The sequence below is a fragment of the Clarias gariepinus genome, chromosome 11 (genome assembly GCF_024256425.1).
Source record: "Clarias gariepinus isolate MV-2021 ecotype Netherlands chromosome 11, CGAR_prim_01v2, whole genome shotgun sequence".
NCBI classification, from domain to species: Eukaryota; Metazoa; Chordata; class Actinopteri; order Siluriformes; family Clariidae; genus Clarias; species Clarias gariepinus.
Genome location: NC_071110.1, coordinates 9,250,239 through 9,274,989, shown reverse-complemented (window position 1 = coordinate 9,274,989; position 24,751 = coordinate 9,250,239). Strand labels below are relative to the sequence as shown.

Below are 24,751 nucleotides of genomic sequence, written 5' to 3'. Positions count from 1 at the left end.
ATAATCTGTTAAACTTCAGAATGTGTGGTGGGATTTGTGTGAGATAAATGGAGCGTAGAAACTGGCCTTAATAATTCATATTGAACACAGAGCGGTCCCACAACCGTAATTGCACCCAACCAGTTAAACGTTTACACGTCAAAATCCTAATCTGACTTCATTCCACTTTTTGTTCTAATTCTCAGGATTGTAATTGTCTGTCTCATTTGATCAAACGGTCTTTAACTGGCCTTTCATCTCCTCCTCAGGCGCAGGTGTTCCAGAGAATAAAGAGAGGGAGAACAGGGCCATCGAGTCTTCTTAATTCTAAACAACCCGCAAAGATCGTGTTGATGAGGGCGTCCGAGAGACGAATTGAGAGTTGTGTTTCTTGGTCTGACATGGGGACCCACCTGTCTCTCTCCTCCTGTCTCTATCTTCCGGTTAGGTTCTGTGTGCTAGGAGAGGTCACCGAGAGTGCACACTGTGCAGTTTAGTTCCCTCAGGCTTTATAGCTCTCACTTCCAACTTATATTACCAATGATCTCTTTCTTTCCTGCTCTCTTTTTATCCCTCACTCAGTAAGTGTCAGCATCTAAAAGGCAATCCTGCAGACAGCAGGCGACAGGCCCTTAAGTGCCATGCGAATAAAGGCACTTTTGGGAATCAATAAAGGAGGGCGAAAAAAGGGGACTAAAAAGCAGTCATTCACACAGCTCAACTCTGTTCGCAACAACCCTGGAGTCAAGCTTTTTGAGTGGTGCATTTAGTGTGAGTGGCAGCCAAGAGGCAAGTGTTCTAAATGGCCAAGTGGACACACTCTGCTATATTTAGATTTAATGTAGTTTTCATTGCCAGATAACTGAAACTGGAAAAGGTGGTGATGGAATGTCTAGTAGAAGTGACTGAAAGTTACAACATTCCTACCAAAAGCTTCATTATCAGACGTATTACCAGAAGCCAAGGAACCCTTAAGGCGAGGGACTTTGGGACTTGTTATTTTTTGGCATTTGTACTTACAATAGATTTGTCTCTGTCTTGGGCATTGGTCTTGCTAACTACGGTCTTGGTCTTAAGAGAGATTGACTGTAAAAACCCTCTTTGTGTTGTCTTTAAACAAGCACTTCTAAGAATTGTAGACGGATCATTAACTCAGTAAATAAGGACAAAACAACCAATAGATACATTCGCTATTGATCTTGACTCAACCCAATTAAGACAACGTCTTGATTTGATCATTGCTAATTCTGGCTTTGGACTTGGGCTTAGATTTGTACCTATCTTTAATATAACCTGTAGGGTTTTAGATTATAATTCTTAAATATTTATAAAGACAGACTATAATTTCAGTCCATTTGGCTTACAACTATAAAACAGAAAACCTTGATATGTATTGTGGGAAAATAATATATAATGGATTATCAAATGAAATGCAAAAATGGGAATAACATTATTATTATTATTATTATTATTATTATTAACTGATCAAATTGCACATGTTGGTAGAGAAACTCTTTTTCTATACCAAGAAGAAACGCAACATGGTCACCATCACAAGCGATGCATTTGTGCCACTGTTGAACCAAACTCTCGAATCCTTTTGAAAAGCCCCTTTGTTGCAGCTGATGGTCTCACACTGTGCTACGGAATGTTTACAGAGATGATACGATTGACAAGAGCAATGTGCACAGATGGATGAAGAAGTTTAAAGAAGGGGAAACAAGCACTGAAGACAAACCACACAGTGGGTGACCATCGACTGCAACAAAGGTTTTTTTTAGAGGACTCGAGTGTTGGAATCAACTATGGTGCAAATGTATCGCTTGTGATGGAGACCATGTTGAGTAGGATGATTGTGGAACGAAAGAGTTACTTTACCTGCATGTGCAATTTCAAAGACCTCTGTCAGTTTTTAACAACAGTTATGCCTCCTTTCAATAAAGCTCTTGTACTATTATCCATTCATTTATTGATTTAACTGCTATGCTGCTTAACCTGTACAGAGTTGTGGGAGCTTGGAGCCTATTAGGAGACTGGGCAGGGTACACCCTGGACAGGGTGACCATTCATTGCAGGCCACACACACACGCATAATGGGCAATTTGGAAACGCCAATCAACCTAATCTTAATGTCCTAGAACTATGGGAGAAAACCACCTGCACACGCACAGCCCCAAGGTGGGAATCACACCCTTAACCCTCGAGGTGTGAGGCACCTTGCCAACCACTACACCACCGTGCCACCCCTTGTACTAATAAAGTATCAAAACCACATACAAGCATTCTTGTAAACAGAACACTGATCACTTTGTTGAGATGTAAACAAAATAATTGGGATTTACCTTAATCCATTATACAGATAACAAATGCACGCTTTGTGACAAACTGAAAGTTGGCCAAGCAGAAGGTTCCATTCCTTAATGGGGCAGAATCAAGTAACCAGATTTATATGAAACTTGGAGAACAAAGGAGCACCATGCTCGTTAACATCCACATGCAATTATGTGTGATAAATTTCCACACCCAGAATTCACACCCTCCTGACAGTGCTTGCATTTCTACCTTTGAGTACTTTCTAGTGTTTCCAAGGGTACAATGGTTGGGTGATATCTCACATGATTCCACTGAGACCCATGACCTCATTTTCAGTCTGTAGCTCATTGTGCCTTATAAAACAGCTGAACATGCATGTAGGAAATCAGACCTGTTTTGCGTGCATGAACGAACAGACACGTACCATTGACCAGCATTTCTCTGATTGAAGTGCTAATAGAGAGCCAATTATGCTCGCTATTATGCTCTCTTGGACTGTGGGATTGGCAGGATCCAAAGCCAGCGATCACCCAACAATAAAAAGAACCGTACACTGTTTTGCTACTCTAAAACCTGAATAATGACCCATTAACATTAAGTGTTCAATCTGTCAGCAGATTAAATACAGTCTTTTGACTTACACAATTGATTTCAGCTTCATTTCAGCTCCTTCATTAATGAGCTACTATTATCCAAAATTCTGATGTTCCAGATGTCTTATCAGTGATGACCTGGTATTGTTGCATTTCCTGATGCCAGCAATCATACCACGATGAAAAGCACTTAAAGCTTTTCAACCAGTAATTTCCTCAAACATATATGAACTACATTATGTCTTTATTACCTGGAGGCTGAGGAACACTTTACTTGTCTTCTCAAGGGTGACACAACACTATTCTGCAAAATTACAGACTTGATTGTAAGCGGTTTTTGAATACTGATTGATCTGATTTGCATAACCATATTGCACATGTTAATGATTAAATGGTAGACATGTGTAACTTGTGTGTGTGATAGCTCTATGCTAATAAACACTTACTGTAATTACATTGGAAACTCCTAAATGGAAGCTATATTTAAATGTATGTCTGCATATACCATATGTAACAGGACATAACAGTAGGTCTGTTTTCTTGCAGAACCAAGACTGGGTGTATGCGCATTAGTGTAAACTTGCTTATTTATAAATGCCATAATTTTAACAATAAAAAAAAATCTACTATATAAGGTATATTTTACAAACCTGCTATATGCATATTTTAGTAGTGGACCTATAATGAATCCCTGAAGCATACCTTGAAGAATCATCTCACCTGAGTAAGTGGTGATCTCCCTGTTTTATCTTCTATCTCAGGCTATGTTTTTCAAAACAACCTAACTTTGATGGAATGACATCAAAACATCAGAAAGCCCCCCCTCTAAAAAAAAAGCTACCGTTGGAGCTTTGCACTTTTACTACTGGCCCACTAGGAAACATGATTCCACAAGACTTCTGGGAGTGTGCTGTGATGTCTGGCACCAGAACCTTGGTAGCAGATCCTTTGGGTGCTTTGGATCAGATTTGTTTGTCTGGCGCATTCCATGGATGTTCAGATGGATTGGATTGGGATCTGGAAATTTTGGGTAGATGTCCTTGTGCTCTCTGCATGCTGTGCCCCATTTACAGTGGCTCTGGTGCACTGGGTGTTCTGGTACTTTTCTATCATGGCAAGCCTTGACTCTGTGCTATTTTGATGTTTTATGCTTTGAATTTTTGGGAGATCAGTCCGGCCGGGCTGGCCTTTGGTATCCACGGACATGGGTGAGACTTGGGTGCTCAAGAGCCTGTCAGCAGTTTAATGATATATAATTGGTGATCAATGTAGGTCAGTACACCTGCAGTGGAGTTACAAATCTTTTTGGCTGAGTGGTACAATATATGATGTGTACACATGAAGCACTTGAGGAGTTTAAGGATTTGGTCAACATCCACAAAATACAAAAAACTTCCCCCTGCACCATCACTCTAACATGTACATACACACTGAGACTTACTGTTGATTAACTATGGAAATGGTAGTTAAGTTCATAAAAAATGTACTGAGACTTTGGAGAAAAAAGTGCAAGAGAAAGAAAGAAAAAAAGATAGCCAGTGGCATCCAATTAATAAGAGTGAGAGAAGAAAGGGAGAAGATAGTGAAGCGGGACTGTTTCCCCTAAATGTGCTAATTATTGTTTTTAATTAATTCAGTCTTAATTTTTTTTGTTTTTGAAAAGTAACTTTGAACTCTCTAGTTTTAATGTCAGCAGAAAAAACAAAATAACATACAGTATTAGTCTCTTTATCTGGATTTTACTTTTATCTGAATATTCCGGTAGATACTGAAGTTCTGGAGATAACCTTACAATCTTTTCTTTTTTAAATTACTTTTTACAACAGAATGTCAAATATTATTTTTTTTACAGATCTTTTTTTTTGTTGTTGTTACATATTTAGAGAGCTTGAATAAAAATACCCACACTGCATTTTTTACACACACAACACACGGTATAAAGACTGATATACTGAACTGTACAAGCAGGCTTGGATGCTTGTTAAAAACCTGTTGACTAAGCTGTCTCCTGCTTTCATTTCATTATTTTCAAAGCAAAAGCAAATCTGTGAGTCCTTTATAATCCAGTTCTCTTCACTGGTATTATGGAGTACAGCCACGATGAAAGAAGCTCTGTAATAGAAGAATAATGCAACTGGATTTAATTGCAAAGCTTTTTTTTATTTATGCACAGTAAGATGCACATACACTGAGGTCAGCAATGATCAAAGTCAATTAATTTCAAAACACATTACTTAAAACACACTACAAGTAGGAACCAGACCTCCAGCACAGGCAGCGCCAACTACAAATCTTTTTGATGACTGTCCAACATCAGCACTGAGTATAGCAGCACCGCAACTCAGGAAGGTGGTATAGAAAAAACAGAAACACAACAAAACAGAAACACAACAAAAAATATGATGGCAAACTCTAAGGCAGGACAGCAAAACCAAAAGTGTATCCGCAAATTCGGAAACACAACAGCAATAATCCAAACCCGAAGATCACTATCTTATTGCTGATTGGCTAACATCAATCATCAGATGATGGGACATGGAGAGCTGGAGGAGAAAACATAAGCTCTGGGTTTCTTCCTACTGCCATCTCAGGGGGTTTCCATTGCTACCATCACCCTTGGCTTGCTCATTAAGGACACTTTGATCATTTTGATTTATACAATGACAAATAGAAAAATGACAAAAAAAAAAAAAAAAGACAAAACCAAAGACACAACTGCAAGATCAAAAACATGATTGTAAGACAAAGACGTCAGGGGTAACTCAGTGGTTAAGGATTTAGACTACGGTTCGTAAGGTCCCATTTTCAAATCTCAAGACTACTCTTTTGGGCCCTTGATCCAGGCCTTAACCCTCAACTGCTCAAATGAGATAAAAATGTAAGTCGCTCTGGATAAGGGTGTCTACGAAAATCCTAAATGTAAATGTAAGACCAAGACCAAAAAAATAAAGGCAAGAGGAAAAAAAGGTGGTCAATCAGAAAATATAAACAAAACCTAAAGCACGATAACAAAACCAAAAACACAACAGCAATCACTAAAGCATGACAGCAAAACAAAAAATATGATGGCAAACCCTAAGGCAGGACAGCAAAACCAAAAGTGTATCCGCAAATCCGGAAACACAACAGCAATAATCCAAACCCGAAGATCACTATCTTATTGCTGATTGGCTAACATCAATCATCAGATGATGGGACATGGAGAGCTGGAGGAGAAAACATAAGCTCTAGGTTTCTTCCTACTGCCATCTCAGGGAGTTTTCCATTGCTACCGTCACCCTTGGCTTGCTCATCAGGGACAATCTGATCATTTTGATTTATACATTTATACAATACATTTTTACACATTTCATACTCATTTAGCAAATAATAGATAGCAAACAACTAAACAAAGATTGCAGTTGTGAAAATATGGTATCCAATCAGATCACACAGTAGCCAGGACCTGACCACCATAAATAGTTTTGCTCTTTGGCTTTGGAAATGCCACTTAATAAGGGAGATGGGAGAAACCATCGCTTGTGATGTTGATGAAGTGCAGTGTACAGATGCACACTGGAAACAGGATGGATAGTGATCAAAGAGCTGCATACTCTATTTTCTTTGTCATCTTGCGAGTAAACAGATTTTGTTCCCCCATTGCATCTGTGCTCATATTTACAACATGGCACATTGTAAAAAAAAACATAGTAATACACATACTGTACTTGTATAAATATACAATTTATTACACTATCAGTTAAAAGTGTGGACACACCTTCTAATTCCATGGTCTTTCCTGATTTTTTTTTTCTACATCATAAAAAAATGCTGACGGCATTCACAATATGCAACAATCTTCTTTTGAACAGTTGATACTGAGATGTATCTGCTACTTATGCTCTGTAAATCCTTCCTAAAGGCTCTAATCTATGGTGCTGTTTGTTAATGGTGATTTCTGAGGCCGGTAAATCTAATCTCCCCTGCAGCAGGGGTACTGTAAGTTTTGGTCTCACTTTCCTGGGATGGTTTTCATGAGAACCAGTTTCATCATGGTGCTTAATGGGTTTTGCAAATGCACTTGACAATACAGTTCGTGCAAGAACTGTTCCAGAACAGCTCGTGTCTTACAGAAATAACTGTTTATCGTTTTGAAATCTCTAGTATGGTTCTGGAGTGTAGAAAATCCAACTTAAATCCAAACTTTTAACTGGTACTGTACATCATTGTTAGTAAAGAACGAAAGATCTATTTAATTTTTTAGAAGTGTGTGTATAGTTTTCAGTTTTGCTTGCTTTTTGTATGAGAATTATTATTTTTTTGGACAAAGTTTTGCCAGACATGGTTCTAGTTTCAGGAAGTGTGTTTCTGCATTAGTCGAAACCCACAATTATATTTTCATCAAGAGTGTTTTTGTCATGATTGTCATTTTTACACAACATTATAATAATCTGAGCATGTGATTGCTGAAAAGCTGGCTAAAAAGAAGTCGGGCCATTCAAATTATTTCTTAGTATATAATAAGCCACTGCATTCAATCTTTCCACTAGGCTCACTAGATAAACAGGAAAAAGTCTTTCCCCTTGTCAAAGTCATACATAGCGCCCTATCAGCAATGAGCAAGTGGTGTTCAATTAAAATCTACCCTTTTCAATTTGAGCTTAAGTTGATAGGGTTTTTATTTGCAGTCCTGAATGTGCTGTCGCATTTTCTGAGTTGCTGTCATGTCTCCAGACTTGCTGTTGTGTTTTGCAATTACAGGCCATTGTAATGACCAGATGCCAAGGCAAATGAAAACATGTACACCAGGGGCAGCAGAGGGCCCAAGCAGACATCAAGGCTCCCGTCCTGGCGCCTCATCAAGATAAGCATAAAAAAAGCTAAAAAAGCAGTTGAAGATTATTGCAGCATTCTGAACAAATAGCAGCCTTTAATGATTCCCTCAAAGAAGGTTGCCTTCCAGCTCACCACAGAGCCACCACCTGCCACTGCACAGAGCCGCCATGCAGAAGCACAAAGGGCACCTCAGGCATGCTGACCACCGCCCACTCACAGCAAGAAATAACACCACTACATTCCTCTTTATTTGTTTCCCACTTTGTGAATAAATCCCCCTCTGGCACCAAAATGTCACTATCACTAGTGATGATGGTCCTCAAAACAACGTTTCAGTATATCCATGATATATCCAGTATAATAATAATATGGTCATACTGTACTATGACTTTCAGAAGATCAGCATTGCGCCAACCATCAAACAAGTTCAACAGTCAAAGGATTTACTGTAGATCATGGTCAGCCATTACCCAGCAGAGTGCAGGTAAAAGCTTATAAAATGCACATGGACCTGGGGCACTGGGTCCAGTCACCCTCGAATTAGATGTGATTAATCAATGCAGAAGAAGCTGGGAACTAACATCACCAGCGCACAAAGGAGCTGCACACCGATCAAGAAGACAAGCTCTATTTTTAAAGCACATCATTAACAAATCTTTCTTCCTCTCAGCCAAGCAATTTCCCCCGAGGAAGCCTACTCAAGAGTCCTGACTTGACCACATGCACTCAGTGACCCAAGCACTCGGTGCACCCACGAATGCCCAAGAGCACAATCTTTACTCAGCACTCCCTCCTTTCTTTGATAATGCAGCACACATGTATTAAAATAATCCCTGGCGCAAGAAATTCCATTTCTTGTCTTTTAAAATATTTGCTTAAATAAACTATAAAGAGGTATTGTCTTAAAGATATTGAACAATAGTAAACTCAAGCAATGTGCCATGCTAATAATAAAGTTGAAAGAAATGCTGCATGAACTAAAGATTAAAAAACATACCGGTGCTGTAAATAACATTTTGATCATTCAAAATTAACCCCAACTGGGCTACTTGATATACAACCTTGATCAATTTTACAGAGACAAACCAAAAAACAGGAATGTTTTATGTACCTTTGGAATAATACTACAGGCAGAAATATCTAGGCACACACATGCACATGAGCCAAAGCAGTATTACGCTATCACCTGGCCAGAGAGCTAAGCTTCAGTCCTCCTTCTGATGTCTTTGGGATTATGCTACTTCATTCTAAGAAGCAAAAACACTGATATAGGAAAAGGCTTATTCATATAAGCCAGATTATAGTTATCAGGTAAAATGGATTACATTTGTACTGTCGTACATTTTGTGTAAAGGGTCTTCAGTTCTTGTTCTGGCGGCTGAAGTCAGGGAGCCACTTACACCAACTGAACTTGTTCGACATGATGGTGTTAGAGAGAGGATCGACATGTAACAACTTAACATGTTTCATTTGGGCCATTTCGAAAATGAATGGCAAGAATCAAAATATAGGCAGACAACAGTAAAAACCAGGGTAATTTATCAATCAATCAATCAATCAATCAATCAATCAATCAATCAATCAATCCATGCATGTATCTTCTACGCCAAATCCAGGTCAGGAAAGCTCAGATCCCAGAGCACATTCACACCAAATCACACACTATAAACAATTTGGAAACACCAATCTGCCTACCAGACATGTAGGCAGATGTGGCTCAGTGGTAGTTTTCATCCATGTGGAAGGCTCAGGTTCGAAGCCAATGCCCAAACCCCAGCCACTGGATGCAGTGCCGGTCCCAAGCCCAGATAAAAATGGAAAAGTTGTGTCAGGAACTGCATTCTGTGTAAAACCTGTGCCAAGTTGTTGTGCAGATCATATGGTCCTCTATGGCAACCCCTTAATGGGAGCAGTCGAAAGACTAGCAACAAATCTGCCTACAACACATGTAATTGTACTGTGGGAGAAGGCCAGAGCAAAACCACCGAACAAGGTGAGAACACACATGTAGACCAGAGGTGAGATTTAAACCACCAAACCCGTAGGTGCAAGGTGACAAGGTTAACCACTAAGCCACCATGCCACTCCATAAGTGTGAAATAGAAAACCAGCAAGTACAACAATGAACAAGGCAGAAAGAACATACAGTAGGGAACTAAGGCTAAGCTCAATTTACACTAAGACATTGCAATGAAAATAAGGTTTTAGAAGCCTTCTGTAATTAAGGGCTAATTTTGGAAGAGTTGCACACATTAGGTATGGATCAGTGATAGAATAGAGCCAGAAATATGATCACAACCAAATAAAGGCATAAACCAAATAAAAGCACAGAGTAAACAGAATAAGCACCAGCAGCACTCACAACCCTGGGAAACATATTACACACCAAGAATAGGGATTTGTGATAATTGGACTGTAAATACGAGTCTGTAAAAGGAAGGCTTCAAGGGACTCCTGACTATCATCATCAACCCATGTCAGTCTGAAGCTAAGTATAAAGACACTCTCCGCCATTCCTCTAGCCTACAAGCTATTAAATATTTAAGGCCTAACAAGTTTAACCTTCTGGCCTTTTTTTTAATCGTACCAGAAGGTTTCAAAACGAATCTGAAGGGTTTCTTCATTCCTTAAGAAGAGATTAGATTGTCATTTGCTGTGGCACATTTGATTCATTTGAGTCATTTACTACAGAACCATCATTATACTGTACATTTACCCATGTCTATATAATGTGTCTCTGCTGATGTTAGCTATTGTCACGGTGTGCGCCAGTGCACCTCGCTCGCTCTGTAGGCTCTCTTGGTAGGCAGCCTTCCCTTATGCAGTACTGGAAAGGGAAAGGGCCATTTGAAAAGGCACGGCTGGTGAAGTATCACCTTTAATAGATCTCTGGCTTTCCCTGCACTTTAAAAACAAGGCGGGGAACTTAGTTGGAGGTTTAGAGGTGTGAGCAGGGTGGTGTTATGCACCCCAGGAACTTGCTGTTGATCTCAGCCAGAGGACAGCTGTGAGAAGACTGCACAAGTTTCCTTGGCACTTTCACCGAAGCCAGCCCCCGTGATCCTGCCACCAAGAAGAGATAAAGGCCACGGTCCTTCACTTTAAGGGCCCCGTTCCCTGCCGGAAAAGTAACTTAGCCACCAGACGTCACATTGGACTCCCATGTGCAGCCGCACCCAAGGGGAGCTGGGGGGCTGGTTGGCCTTATCCTCTGTTGCAAATAAAAATCCGTAAGACTTCGTGTCTGTGGTGCCACCTGTGGAAATTCATGCCTATTGATTTTGTAGAGCATTTATGATGTCAGGCACTGATGTTGGACGAGATGACCCAGTCAAATTCTTCCACACTGGACTCATCGAACCATGTCTTTATAGTCATTGCTTTGTGCACTGGTCACAGTCAAGTTGGAATAGAAAACGCCCTTCCCTAAAGTGTTGCCGCAAAGTTGCACAGAAGCATAATATTGTTCAAGATGTCTGATTAAAACACCTGAATTCAATTTTAAACAATTTTGGAGAAATACTTTTGTCCATATAGTGTAGGTCTTAGTATAAAGTGTTTTCCTGTCTGAATGGGATCAATGTAGAAACCTTTTAGGAAGCCAATTACTTAAGACCTCTTGAAAAGTGTGTGAATTTTCACTAAATTACACACTTTCAGTTTGATCTCAACTGCAAAAAAAGAGAGAGAGAGACAAATGGATTGGACTTCCATATTATAGCCTAGTAAATGATTTTACTTAGTATTATATGAGTGTAAACTTTCAGTCAAGGTCTCAATCTAGAATTCTCATTGCAGACCCACCTAAATCTGGCACTGGTTGTTTGTACTTATACCTTTTTAATAATTTAGATGCATCATTTCAGTATGCAAAAGAAACAGTCATTGCTGTAGGCTTCCTCTCTAAATCAGCATCTAGCTGTATTTTTTTTTTTCTTCTAAAAACTGGCCAGTGGTAGAAGTGCAATGCTCTTTGCACCTTTTAACTGCTCATTAGCACGTTCTCCCAACTGTCTCAGCTGGTGGCTAATTAAGCTAATTACTAAAGTAATTAGTTGTAAAATATTTCTTTAAGAAGTAACCTTACTTCTGAAGTGTCCATAGTCTGGCTGCAGGGCCAAATGTGGCTTGTGGACAGATGTTAGCCCATGGCTTCTCTAAGAATATATCATGGGTGGCCCACTGGCCAACACATTGCACAGTTCCTTTCACCTGACAGTCGAAGCAAAAAATGTAAGCGCACTTTTCCCCCTGGCTACAACAACAAAATAATGAATCTTTCGAAGGACATTTAGTCATAGCTACAGACAAAAAGTGGTGATTTCAAAAGAGCTGAATAAAAACCCTTTCTTGAATGTATCCTTAACAACAGTAGATTTTTATAAAAGTATTATAAATGAGAGTATTGATTTCAAATTATATACAATTTATATTTCAAATTATTTTATATAACACAGGATATGTCTTATCCACAGAAAATATATATCAGTATTGTGCAAAGTCAACATATTACAGTATATGTAGTACAAATAATGATTATATCTGTTTTATTATGGACAAAACCATTCACTTATCCAAATAACATTATAGAATAATATTTCCATGCCTATTAAGAAAGCAGAGTATTACATGCCAAAAAAAAAACAAAAAAAAAAACAATGTAGGCTCAAGGGTTTTGTATGAATATAGAAAGTAGCAAGTTACCAGAAGTACTTATATTCTCCAGCACACTCAGTAAAACCTAACAGCTGTTTTATTTATCTGAAAACTGGTCTGTCAGGTTTGGTTGCTTTCTTTACAGGCATAGAAATATAATTTAGTGTTTTTTAAATAAATTTTTAAGGTATGTTTGGAATATTTGGTATTTAGTGGTTTTGTACATAATAATGCAGACAAGCAAGTTTGATCCACAGAGGTTCCACCTCACAACCCGTAGCACTCAAAGGACCCACTGATAAACATATATAACAACACTTCTACTACAGATAATATGGTAAGTCTTTTGCATAGTAAACAGGGTGGCTCTGGCCCCATGAGGCAAGAGTACAAGACCTCTGGGGGTGTGCTGTGTGGTCTGGCACCAGGATGTTAGCAGAGGATTATTTGCTATGGGTTGTGAGGTGGGGCCTCTGTGGATCAGACTTAATTGTCCAGCACCTCCCGGGGTACCCAATCACATTGGGATCTGGGGAGTTTGGAGGCCAGTTTCGTAGCCTTTGGCTCTTTGCCTACCATGCCTTGTGTGTGGTGGGCTGTCATGCACCAATGCCTTTCAATGGTGGCCAGAATTGACTTTTTGGTGACTTGTGCTGCATTGGCTTTTCTGTGGGATCAGACAAAGCAGGTTAGCCTTTTCTCTCCACAGGCATAAAAGAGCACTAGGTGCCCATGGTGTCCTGTAATGGAATGAACTGGCATCCTATCAGAGTTGAATTCACCCACCTTGTTGCCAGAATACAATCTGGATCCACCCGACTAAAAAAAAGGTTAGTAAAAAAAAAAATGAAAAAAAATTAAATAATTTAGCTTGTCTGCATGAAGAATTTTCATCATCCAAAACGTGGCTGAAAATCCAAATTGGCCAGATGAGAAAAATTTTGTTAGTTGTGTTGCAATAGTGCCACAGTACCACATCCCAGCAAGGTTATTTCTATTAATTGCTAAAGAGCTTTTGTCCTACAAATTTCCTTACTCATAATTAATTTGCTGTCTGCCAGTTCTGCTGGTAATAAAGGTCCACCAGTTTGACAAGCATGGCCTGTGTTTTGGGATCTGATATCTGGGCATAGAAAGCAGAATCTTTCAGGCAAAAGACAATAGGGAGGGATGGAACAGCATTTCCCTGGTTTGTCTGTTCTTTCTGGTCTATTTATTTTTCACATCTGTTAGCTATGTGTTTGCCTGTCCTCACTTATCCTTCTTCCAGATGGTGCTCTATATGCAGATGTGATGTCCCCCAAATAATCCACTAATTGTAGGTCGACTGCTGTAGAGCTACAGTTTGTTGGAGACCTTTGGTAATGCCAGTGAGCTACTCTCAAAGCCGACTTCATCAGTGACAGAGACTTTGATCAAACCAGGGAACACCTCTAAACCTGCTGCATTCTCTATACTGTAGGTCTCTCATTTTTCCTTTCTTTGTTCCTTTGTTCTTTTCTCATCTTTTCCTGTTCTTTTTTACATGTCAGTATTTGACCCCATTCTGTTGTTAGCTCTAAAACCTATAAATTTCACATCATTGGGGTCTGTTCTCCACCAGGTCCTCTTGTGAACTCAATGAATGACAAGATTGCTAGATCTTTGCTCCTTCTTTCCAGAAGAGGGTGCACCTCTAGTCCTGCTTGGACACTTTAATCTCCAATCTGACTGCATCCACCATCTCAGATCCTTCAACCTGACCTAGTGATTGCAACATCATTGATGTGATCTTTACAAAGAACAACATCTCAACATCCTACCATCTCCACTTTATATATATCGGGCAATTTCTCTGTGAAGTTTTCGTCTGGTCTTTAACATCAATTCTCTTACCCACCATAACCATAGTTCACTCCAGAAGATACTTTCCAACCCAGGCCCATCTTCATTTTTTCCCACAGTACTCTTATTTCTACCATTAATGCCTTCTTTTTTAGAACGTTGCAACATCCACCCTCTGCACAGCTCTGTCCAGACCTTTAGACTTATTCTGCCCTCTCACCCTCAAGCCTGCTAGTCCAGTATGTTGCAGCCTTTTGCTGTCTGACATTGCTTAGTCTGAAAAAAACTGACTTGTTCAAGTGTGTGGTGAAAAATCCAACTTGCCCGCAGACCGTGTTAACTACTGCGTTGTTTGCTGTCTTAACCTTTTCTGCTGTAAAAAGAGACTTTAGTGAGTCTGCAATTTGTATAACATCTATGATCAACACTTCACCTTTGAGTGATGTGACCCCTTCTATTTTAAAGTTTATGTAAGAAACACCTTTCTTTGGGAATGACCATTAACTGCACTAATTCTGCTACGAACAGACCTTCCTTCCTCGTTTTTATTACTCTCTAAATCCCCAGGAATGTGCCATTTTACATCTTTCCTTTTTAAGGTAAATGACCTCCTGGATTCCAGCCAGTTTGGATACAAGGCTGGGCATTTTAAAGGAGCTGCCCTCCTTACAGACACTACAAAAAACTCAATAAACTAACAGGGGAAAACTCAGCCCTTATATTTCTCTACAGTACATGTCACCACACAGCCTCCTTAAAGATAGTATCCAGGGGTCAGTTCATGGTCCACTCTTGTTCTTCCTACAATACATACAGTACTACATCAAAGGGTTTGGTGATCAAATCACAGGTTGAAGTCATGTCCTCACATTAGAGGTCTCAAAGGGCTCTGCACTACCCTATACACCTTGATTCAAAACCGTACGCCAGCTTTAGTGTGTCTGGCATGACATTTCCTGAGATCTAAGTGTAGCTGAGTGTTTGCTTGTAGTGTTTGCATGCTTCTGCAGGTTCTTGGTCATCTCAACTAGCTCCGGGTATCTATTTCTACTATTCGAGTATATGTAAATCTGAACTCTATAGCCAATGTCTTGGCTAATATTGCTTGATGTTTGTAGTTACACCTACTAAGCCTGGGTTAGTTTTACACGAGGAAAGTGAGATAATGTCATAAGTGCTGGAGTTGAATAGAACTGGGATTTTATTCTAGTCCACAGCCATCATGTCAGTAATTTTGCACAGTTTGTTTATCTATGTTTGGGAAAATTATGCTGTATTTTATCTTTTATAAAAATGACCAGTTGAAATAACTCCAGGCAAAATATCCTGTCTGAATTGGAACTTTAGCGTTAGAGAGAGAGACAGTGAGAATTAAAACTTTTTCTTTTATCTTCCACAAAAATTGAACCATGTATTATACAACTTTAAAAAGTGGAGCAATAAAATATAGGCAGATATAAGGGACTTGACAAAGAAACAATGCTGCAAGCAATTGCGAGGGTACAGCCTCTAGACATGCTCTGGGCATCTGACCTCCTGATGATCAAGTACAATGTATAATGGGGCCGCCCTTCCTCCAATAGGCACTTACAGTTAGTTCATATTCAGATCAGGTATATACAGTGGTGGCCAAAGGTAGTGAGACAAAAGTGAAATTCAATGACTAAATGACATTTTCAAAATTTTTAAAGAATGACAAGATATTACAAATAATTCAATGAAATGAATGAAATCACTAAAGAACAATCCTGTGTTCTTCAAAACCTGCTGGATCTGCCTGGGCATAGAGTCAAAAAGAAGTCTGCAGTACTCCGGTGTCAATCCGATATGAGCCTGAATTCTTCTTGGACATCATACTGGCACAGAAGGTCACAATTCACTTGAGAGTTTTCTAGTTTTAGCCATTTTTGTGCAGAGGTAGAAACCTTAGCTTCAGAAAGTAAAAGTCCTGTCTTATATTAATTGATCTGCCTGATTCTAATCAGCACAACTCTTCAGCCAGATAGGCAAGAACTAATTAAAGACATCACTTGTTTTACGCACAGGGAGAACCATAATACATGGCATATGTTGTCTGATTACTTTGGGCCTCCACTGTATAGCATGTCTGGAAGTTTAAAGCGACAACCCTGCATAAGCCAAAGGCCTGGAGTGTATCCCATTGGTCTTATGGCACAAGGCGGGGTACATCCTGCACATGAGTGCCAATCCATCGCAGAGATTGGGAATACCAATTAGCCTAATCTGCATGGCTTTGGACTGTAGGAGAAAACCTGAGTACCCGGAGGAACCCCACCAAGTATGGGGAGAATGAGTGTGAGGATATTTTATATATTAACACTAACATCACTCAACTAACTTAATTCTAACACTACACCCTTTGTCCACTGGCCAGTTTGTTGCCAATGCTACATGCTGTTGTTTGCATGGGGTGTCTGTACTGAATGTGTTCTCCAAAATATTGCATGAATGTTTGAACAATCCAACATACACTTAGCAAAAGTGTGACAGAGCAAACCACAAATTTCTCTTCCACTTCGATCATCCGTAGGTGGGATATGATGGGAAGTGTAATAAATGAAACAGTTTTGGATGCATTTTAAGTTAAAAGTGTAGTATTTGGTAAATAAAATAGTTGTAATCTGAATAGTTTACACACATTCTCATTGCATCTGTGAATATTTACTGTTGGAATACAGTGCCAATACTGTACCACCAGGAAACACACTATAAGCCACAGCAACTTGGTTTGGAAGGTTTTTGTCTCCTTAATGATTTATGAACCGGACCGCTGAATGGAAAGCAGTGAGAAGGCAAGAATGTGCAGTTTTGTTTTGATGAGGCTAAGCACACAATATAAGGGAAAGCTTAATTACCTGCAAACACACACACACACACACACACACACACACACTGAGCTTGTGTGCCAAGCTTGGCAGCAATCTTAAGAGCTTTCTTTGTCTGCTCAGTATGTGTGTATGCTTTGAGGCAGCTGGACACTGAAAAGCTCATATCCAGAAACAGGAAATAATTCTGAGCATAAAAAAGACCTCATCAGAGAAATTTCCTCATACAAGTTCCTCAGGGACAGCGTGTGTCTCTTGTGTGCGATGCCTTCTGCTGACAGGAGCAACTGATATGACATTAAGTTTCTCCAAGCAGTGAGCACTTTAACTTTACTTTTGACTCTCAGATATGTGTGTGTGTGTGTGTGTGTGTGTGTGTATAATAAAACTGTAAAGTTGGCTTGTCTGTACAGATATTTGCAGCAAAAAAATAATAATTGGGCGGTTGGACACATCAAGATGTTTCTTTAGCATTTTGTCTGTTTGTCCGATAGTTTGTGCATGCATCATGTAAAAACTACTGAACGAATGTTATTGGGGTTTTTTCACGTGTATCTGGCCGAGCTTGAGGCAGCATAGGCTATATGTCTTTGGAAAAATCATTAGTTCTTTTCAAAATTCAACAGATGGCACTGAACATTTTTTAACACACGCTTATGAGTGTCGAATTGAAATCTAGGGTTAGAACCTAGAAATAAACCTGATCTCACACCTTTATTCCACGCACTCCACAATATATACATTTTGTAGTGTTTTTGTGGGAATTTATGCCCAATTATTCTGTTAATCATTCATGAGGTCAGGTGGCACTGATGTTGGACGAAAAGGCCTGGCTTGCAATCTATGTTCCAGTTCATCTCAAAGGTGCTCAATGGGGTTGAGGTCAGGACTCTGTGTGCGGGCCAGTCAAGTTCTTCCACACTGAACTCATCCAACAATGTCTTTATAGTCCGTGAGTTGTGCACTGTGGCTCAGTCACGTTGGAATAGATAAGGGCCTGCACCAAAGTGTTGACACAAAGCTAAAAGCATAGCATTGTCCAAGATGTCTCGGTATGCTGAAGCATTAAGATTACCCTTCACTGGGGATAAGGGGCCTGATTGAAACACCTGAATTAACAGGTTTGGCCAAATAGTGTATATATACAGTTCATATGAAGCCTTACCTGCATACGGGACAGGTGCATCCTTGTCCAGGGCCACCAGAGGGGGGTCAAGCAAAACCACATCTGTATTTTCAGTGATTACACCACGATATGACGTCTCAATCCATGGCTTGTGCTTGTTCACTGAGAGAGAGAGAGAGAAAGAGAGAGAGAGAGAGAGAGAGAGAGAGAAGGGTGAGAGAGAGCATCATTCAGTCAGATTGGCTTTTTACCAAATCACCGCTACTGATCACATTTACAGCATACACACCCTTATTATCCACAGCATGCACCAAAAAAGAAAAGAAATAAAGCTTTCAAAGTTTATTGAGGCTTTCAATGCATGCATTTGGTCCATTTTATCATTTTTATCCTTCAATTCAGTCACAGACACTGAGATTGAAAAGCTGAAAAGTCTTCTGCATCTCCCGAGTCTCCTGTATCAAATGACTGTTCTGCACTTGGGAGGGTGAAGGCTAAGAAGTGTTTGCTTTGTGACAAGTGAAGCCATTCACCACATCTTTATAAACAGCCACTCATGCAGTCCCAAAGCAGATCAGCAATAAGTGGCTTGGTCTGAATACAGTGGGTGGAAGATGGCTGTTCTGAAACCTCAGAAATCCGGAGAATACTGCTTTGTCGAATCCGGGTTGCACTTCCAGGACTGAAACCTGTGACCTGATGAAATAAAAAAAAAGGAAAAAAAAAAAAACATAATCCAGTTGCACTTTTTGGAAAAGTGGAATTAGGGCAAAGTTTGCTAAGTACTTTGGAAATAACTTACAGATACAGTGTGTACTCTATACGAGGCACACTATTTCTTTACTTTTAGAAAGCTTGCCAGAGAAAAGGTCACATGGCTTGCAGTCAAGACTAAAGATATGCATACAGTAGTTCCTGTCCCTGCAGGACACAACAAAGTAGTGATGTACTGTAAGTGGGAGGTTATTACTTTCTTTAGGAGCAGAGAAGCACTCAGATATGAAGGGCACAGGTCAAAGAAAAATTACATTCTTTATTTGAGAACAATGGATGTGCAGCAATATATTTAAATCTAATAAATCTTCTGTTTGCTAGGGAGCATAAAGATTTAACTTTGAAGCTATTTAAAAAGGTCATACAGTAAGGTGTAATGAAGCCTCTGGAAGCAGTGTTGTGATCTGATATCGCTTTATTTGCACAGGTCGAGGTTTAGCAAAGTTATGTGGCGATGAAACGAAGTCAACGGACGACCTGAACGCACTGAAAGACCAGGTTAACACATCAGTGGAGTTTTTTTTACTTTGATGGCACGGCAATATTCCAGGACTTAAATTTGTCGACGAGTGCTTCTGGCCACCACATTGCATGGCGTATTCAGAGCTAAAGGTGATCCATTGTGCAACTTATTGGAGAACTGTGTATTTGATGTCGTCTGCTTTCATTTTTATTATTTCCGTTTCTTTCTAGGTCTCACTAGTTTCTACATACAGTAGCAGTTTGGCAGTTTAGGATTTTTCATTTGTGACTTGGAAGATACAAATTTTCATGAAATTTGACAGATGATACTGATTAAATAGAACACATTCATATACTGGCAAAAAAAAAAAAAAAAAATCAGCATTGCAGCTGCTATACTACTAAACTACTATAGTATATCAGTGTGCTGGCTGAGAGTGCTCTATCACAACAGGAACATATTCAGCAGTGCTTTCCATTATTTATTTCAATTAATGAATATAGTAAAGGAAGCGTGATGATCTACAAACAGAAACATGGACTAGAGTCAATAATTGTTCACACAATATTAGAGCTGTGTGGAGAAATCGATTTTGCAATTCAGCCAATCTTTTTGTGGTCAATTCTACCAATTGCAATTTCCATAATTTTCTTTCATTTTGCACAACTGCTTTGAGACAATGACATTGATATTGTTAAGCGCTATACAAATAAAATTGAATTGACCTTTAATAAAATGTTTATGTCTATTTTATTTCTCAGAGTGCTTGAAAAAAGTGTGCCATTATTTCTTCTTCTTTTGAGTTTATGAACTAATGGTGCAATATCGCCACCTACTGGATTGGAGTGTTGAGCAAAAGACATGAGATTTAAACAAACTGCATGCTACACAGAATTTCAATGTTCATTAGAAACTTTTTGTCCCTATTAATACTTGGTTATTTTTATGGTATATGGTCTATAACAAACAAATTCCTAAAAATATAGACAGTGAGGATATCGTTTTTTTTTATTTTATTTTTTTTTTTTTACTTCTTCTTCTTTTGAGTTTATGGCCAGTTGGAAATTTTTTATTAATGTCTGATTTTAGGCAACACCTCCACCTACTGGACTGGAGCATAAAGCAGAATATTAGCTAGAATATATGGCTAATGTATTGCATTGTATGAAATATAGCAGCACAGTGGGTAAATTCGATTCCCTCCTTGGATCTGTGTGCATAATGGGTTTCCCTAAAGTACTCCGGTTTTCTCCCACAGTCCAAAGATATGCAGATTGTGTGTGCACAAGTGTGTGAGTGTGTGTGTAAGTGAGTGTGCCCTGCGATGGATTGGCACGCCTATTCAGGGTGTACCCCGCCTCATGCCATAAGTCTCCTAGGATAGGCTCCAGGCCCCCCACGACTCTGTATAAGATTACAGATTATAATAAATAAGTAAATAAATAAGTAAATAAATAAATAATCTTATCAAGTGTACATATCTTGTGAACATTCAGCAGCCCCGAGGCTCATCCCAACCAATAGAGAGGTCATATTATCTCTCAGTGCAGATGATGCCCCTGAGCGGAGCTATTGGCAGAAACTAAACGCTGGCAGTAACTCTTCAGAAATGAGAACTTTCAGGACAGAACAGACAGGACAGCTCTTCTCTAGTCAAATAAACTGGCAGCTGCGGACGAACAGAAGGTGAGACTGTCATCGTATGCTCAGTTCTTTCTCTCCATGTCAGTTTTTCTATTTTTTGTTCTTTTTTTCTTTGTTTTTATTATTCGCCGTGTGCTTGTGTTCTCGCTTTACCCGCACTGTTTTCTCCTCAGTAATGACATTCGCACTGATATTGTGTTGAAAAGGGAGTACAAGTATACAGAGGAGAAAAAAAATATTTGAGAAAGAGCTTCTGTGCAATAACTGTAATGTTCAGTTGTATTGATGGCACACATTTTTTCTTAAAAAAAGAATAATAACTGCGCATCACACACACACGCACACACACACACGCACACACACACACGCACACACGCACACACATCAAGAAATTCAGCATCAGATTTTATGTAAAATTCCCCCTGCCACATTGATGCTTTGCTTTTTCACTTATTTACCCCAGTCCTCTTCTCTTCCCCAACACCAACACACACACACACACACACACCTAATATTGACCTCCTCAATATTTTTAGTTCTTCTATTTTTTTTTCTTTAATAAAACCCCCAAATGTTTGACTATTTTTCTGCCATTATAAACACACACACACACACACACACACACACACACACACACACATCTCTCATACACTTCTCCACTCTGACTGAAATGACATTACAGTGTGATTTCTTTAGAGAATATCTGCCCCACTTCATCTCTTTGAAGTTGCTGAGAAAACACACACACACACACACACACACACACACACACACACACACACACACACACACACACACACCTACACACACACACACACACCTACACACATACCTACACACACACACACACACACATCCTGTGGTGAGACCATGAAAAAAATTACGGGTTGGTCCATAGGGCACTGAATTTTTTTGTCTTAATTTGAATATTTTCTCCACACACCCTGCTGGTTTATATATAATCTACACTCCATCTAGCCTACACACACACACACACACACACACACTGAGCAATAACCATCACAATGCTTTGCAAACTTTCATGTCAGAACTGTAATTATATCTACAGTGTATCAGAGAGAGAGAGAAACTGTGACAGAGAGAGAGAGAGAGAGAGAGAGACCGGGACAAAGACGGGGTGAGACAGAGAGAGAGAGAGAGAGAGAGAGAGAGAAGACTAAAGAGGGTATAAACGCATTTGTAATTAAAATGAAGTCTGGAGCGAATTAAACTTTGATAAGGTCAACTCACACACTGCTCAGACTCTTCTAACACCGCCTGAGGGACATGAGACAAGCGGAAATGAGGACATTGAGGCACACACACACTCACACACACACGCACACAGTACTGTATCAATAGAAAGTAGAACAGTACCACAATACTGATTGTGTGTGTGTGTGTGTGTGTGTGTGTGTGTGTGTGTGTGCGCAAGGTTAAAAAAAATTAATACATAAGAATGATTAATGAGATAAGTGCTTGACAACAATGTTGGGTCATCTCTACATTCGGCTCGTCCCCATGAAGTATATTTTATACTTATAGGGTCCGGGTTCGATTCCCTCCTCGGGTCTGTGTGCATGGAGTTTGCATGTTCTCCCCGTGTTTGGTGGGTTTCCTCTGGGTGCTCCGGTTTCCTCTTACAGTCCAAAGACATGCAGGTTAAACTAATTGGCATTTCCAAAAATTGCCTGTAGTGTGCATGTGTATGTGTGTGCCATGCTATGGGTTGGCATCCCTCCATGCTGTACCCCGCCTCATGCCCGGGATAGACTCCGGCCCCCCCGAATACAGGATAAAACGGTATAGACGAGGAGTGAACGACCTTTCATTAGAACACCTGAACCTGGCATCGGGATATTAAGCAAGTAACAGGAACATTTCAGCATTAAAATGAAACAGGGTGTTGCTGTTCCGACGTTCACTTCTTTACCTTCCCACCGCAGCTACTAACAAGTTTTGGAAGTGTTTCTCGCACGGAATCATTAGCGCTCCCCAGAAGTCTGAGCAGGCTGCTGTATTTCTGTATCGGTGAGGAATCAGAGGTGACAGGATGAAAAACACGCACCTTTTATTAAACCTCCCCCACAAATCTCCTACATCAGTGCATTAACACTTTCAGCTCTGACCTCCCTAGTTTATTATCATTAGTTATATACAGCATATATTAGTTGTAAATATTATTAGCAATATCTTATTAGAGATGTCTCAAGTTCTCTTTATGTTCATCTCTTGGTTTCGCAGTTTTAGGGACCTTGGAGGCAGGAAGTTAATAGTTACTGTAGTACAATAAACTTATATAACCTATAAACTGAATTTCAAACACATCATTTAAAGGACACCTATAGTTAAAAAAAATCCATTTTAATCATTGTCACACATTTCATCGTTGTCCATTTTTCTTTTATCGTGAGATTTCCCAGAGCTGAAACTGGTTAATTAGACCCCTCCCCTATTGTGACCTCATATAAGAAAAGCTCCACCTCTCACCTGTTGGGGGCGTGGCTCAGGAGTAAGGATGAGCAAATCAGAGGAAGTTTAAAGTATTAAATAATACATAAATTAAAGGGGGATTTCAGCTAAAGCATAAACACACACACACACACACACACACACTTTGGGAGAGGTCTGAGATCTGTGTCAATAGATCAAATATGGGACCTTTAAGAGGACGAGTAAATGGACTGAAGACGTGCTGTTGTTATTCAGCGCTTTTTTATAATAGTTGCAGTCTTGTTTAAAGTTTCCTAAAAGAGGAAAGTTTTTATGACGGGAGTTTGCGCTTTTCTGATTTTACAGGAAATGACAAGCTGTTTATCAGTGTGTCTGTGTCGGTGTAAGAGAGAGAGAGAGAAAGAAGAGCAACCCTATATGAGGGGACATAACATTCAATCTGACTATAAACTATTAGAATGTAAAGCTTGCTCATTAATCAAATTAACACTTTTACAGTCGGCATGTTGTTGTTGTTGTTGTATATGCAGAATCAAAGGCGTCTTGCCCATTCAAACTCATATTTTTTGGATTAGATACTAGTAAGGGTGATATATTTGGTTCATTCCAACTAGAGAGCTTAAAAAGTCGATCAGTGCGGCTGTAGAAGCTGGTACACAACTGTGGCCGTGTTACCTGCTGTTTGAGATATGAATAACTCAGCTCATGACATGGCAACAGTATGACTTTAATACATGTGTAAATTACTGATTGCTCCAAAATTTCCATTTGTAACCTGTGATTAATTGCACGAATGCAAATTTGCACAATTGAACAATTGCTGTTTATTCACACTGTTGTCACATTGTCACAACTATTGTAAAATAGCACCATAGTGGTCAGACTGAAGGTTTTAAACTGTGACAAAATACACATGGCATTAGGTAATTAAGTAACAATGACAGCAACAGCCAGTTGTTATTTTAAGGCATGGAGATCACCTGTTCTGGAATAGTTCCAGCAAGAACAGTATCGGCAAGTGCATTTGCGAAAGCCATCAAGCACCATGATGAAACTGGCTCTCATGAAGACCATCCCAGTACAGCAAGACCAAAACTTAACTTACCTCTGCTGCAATGGAGAAGTTAATTAAGAGTCATCAGCCTCGGAAATCTCCAATTAAAACACCAATTATGAAGCCTTCACGGAGAATAAGTAGCAGACACATCTCAATATGAACTGCCGAAAAGAGATTATTGTGTATTTTGGATGCCTTAAGCTTTGT

General features: G+C 39.5%; 1 protein-coding gene across 1 annotated transcript in view; it reads right to left on the bottom strand.

Annotated features, from left to right (window-relative positions):
- Nucleotides 1-24,751, bottom strand: part of clstn2b (calsyntenin 2b) — a 270,776-nt gene that overhangs the window by 150,276 nt on the left and 95,749 nt on the right. The window contains exon 2 of the mRNA XM_053507534.1: nucleotides 18,192-18,314. Coding sequence (XP_053363509.1) covers nucleotides 18,192-18,314 — 123 coding nt within the window. The remainder of the gene's footprint in view (nucleotides 1-18,191; nucleotides 18,315-24,751) is intronic.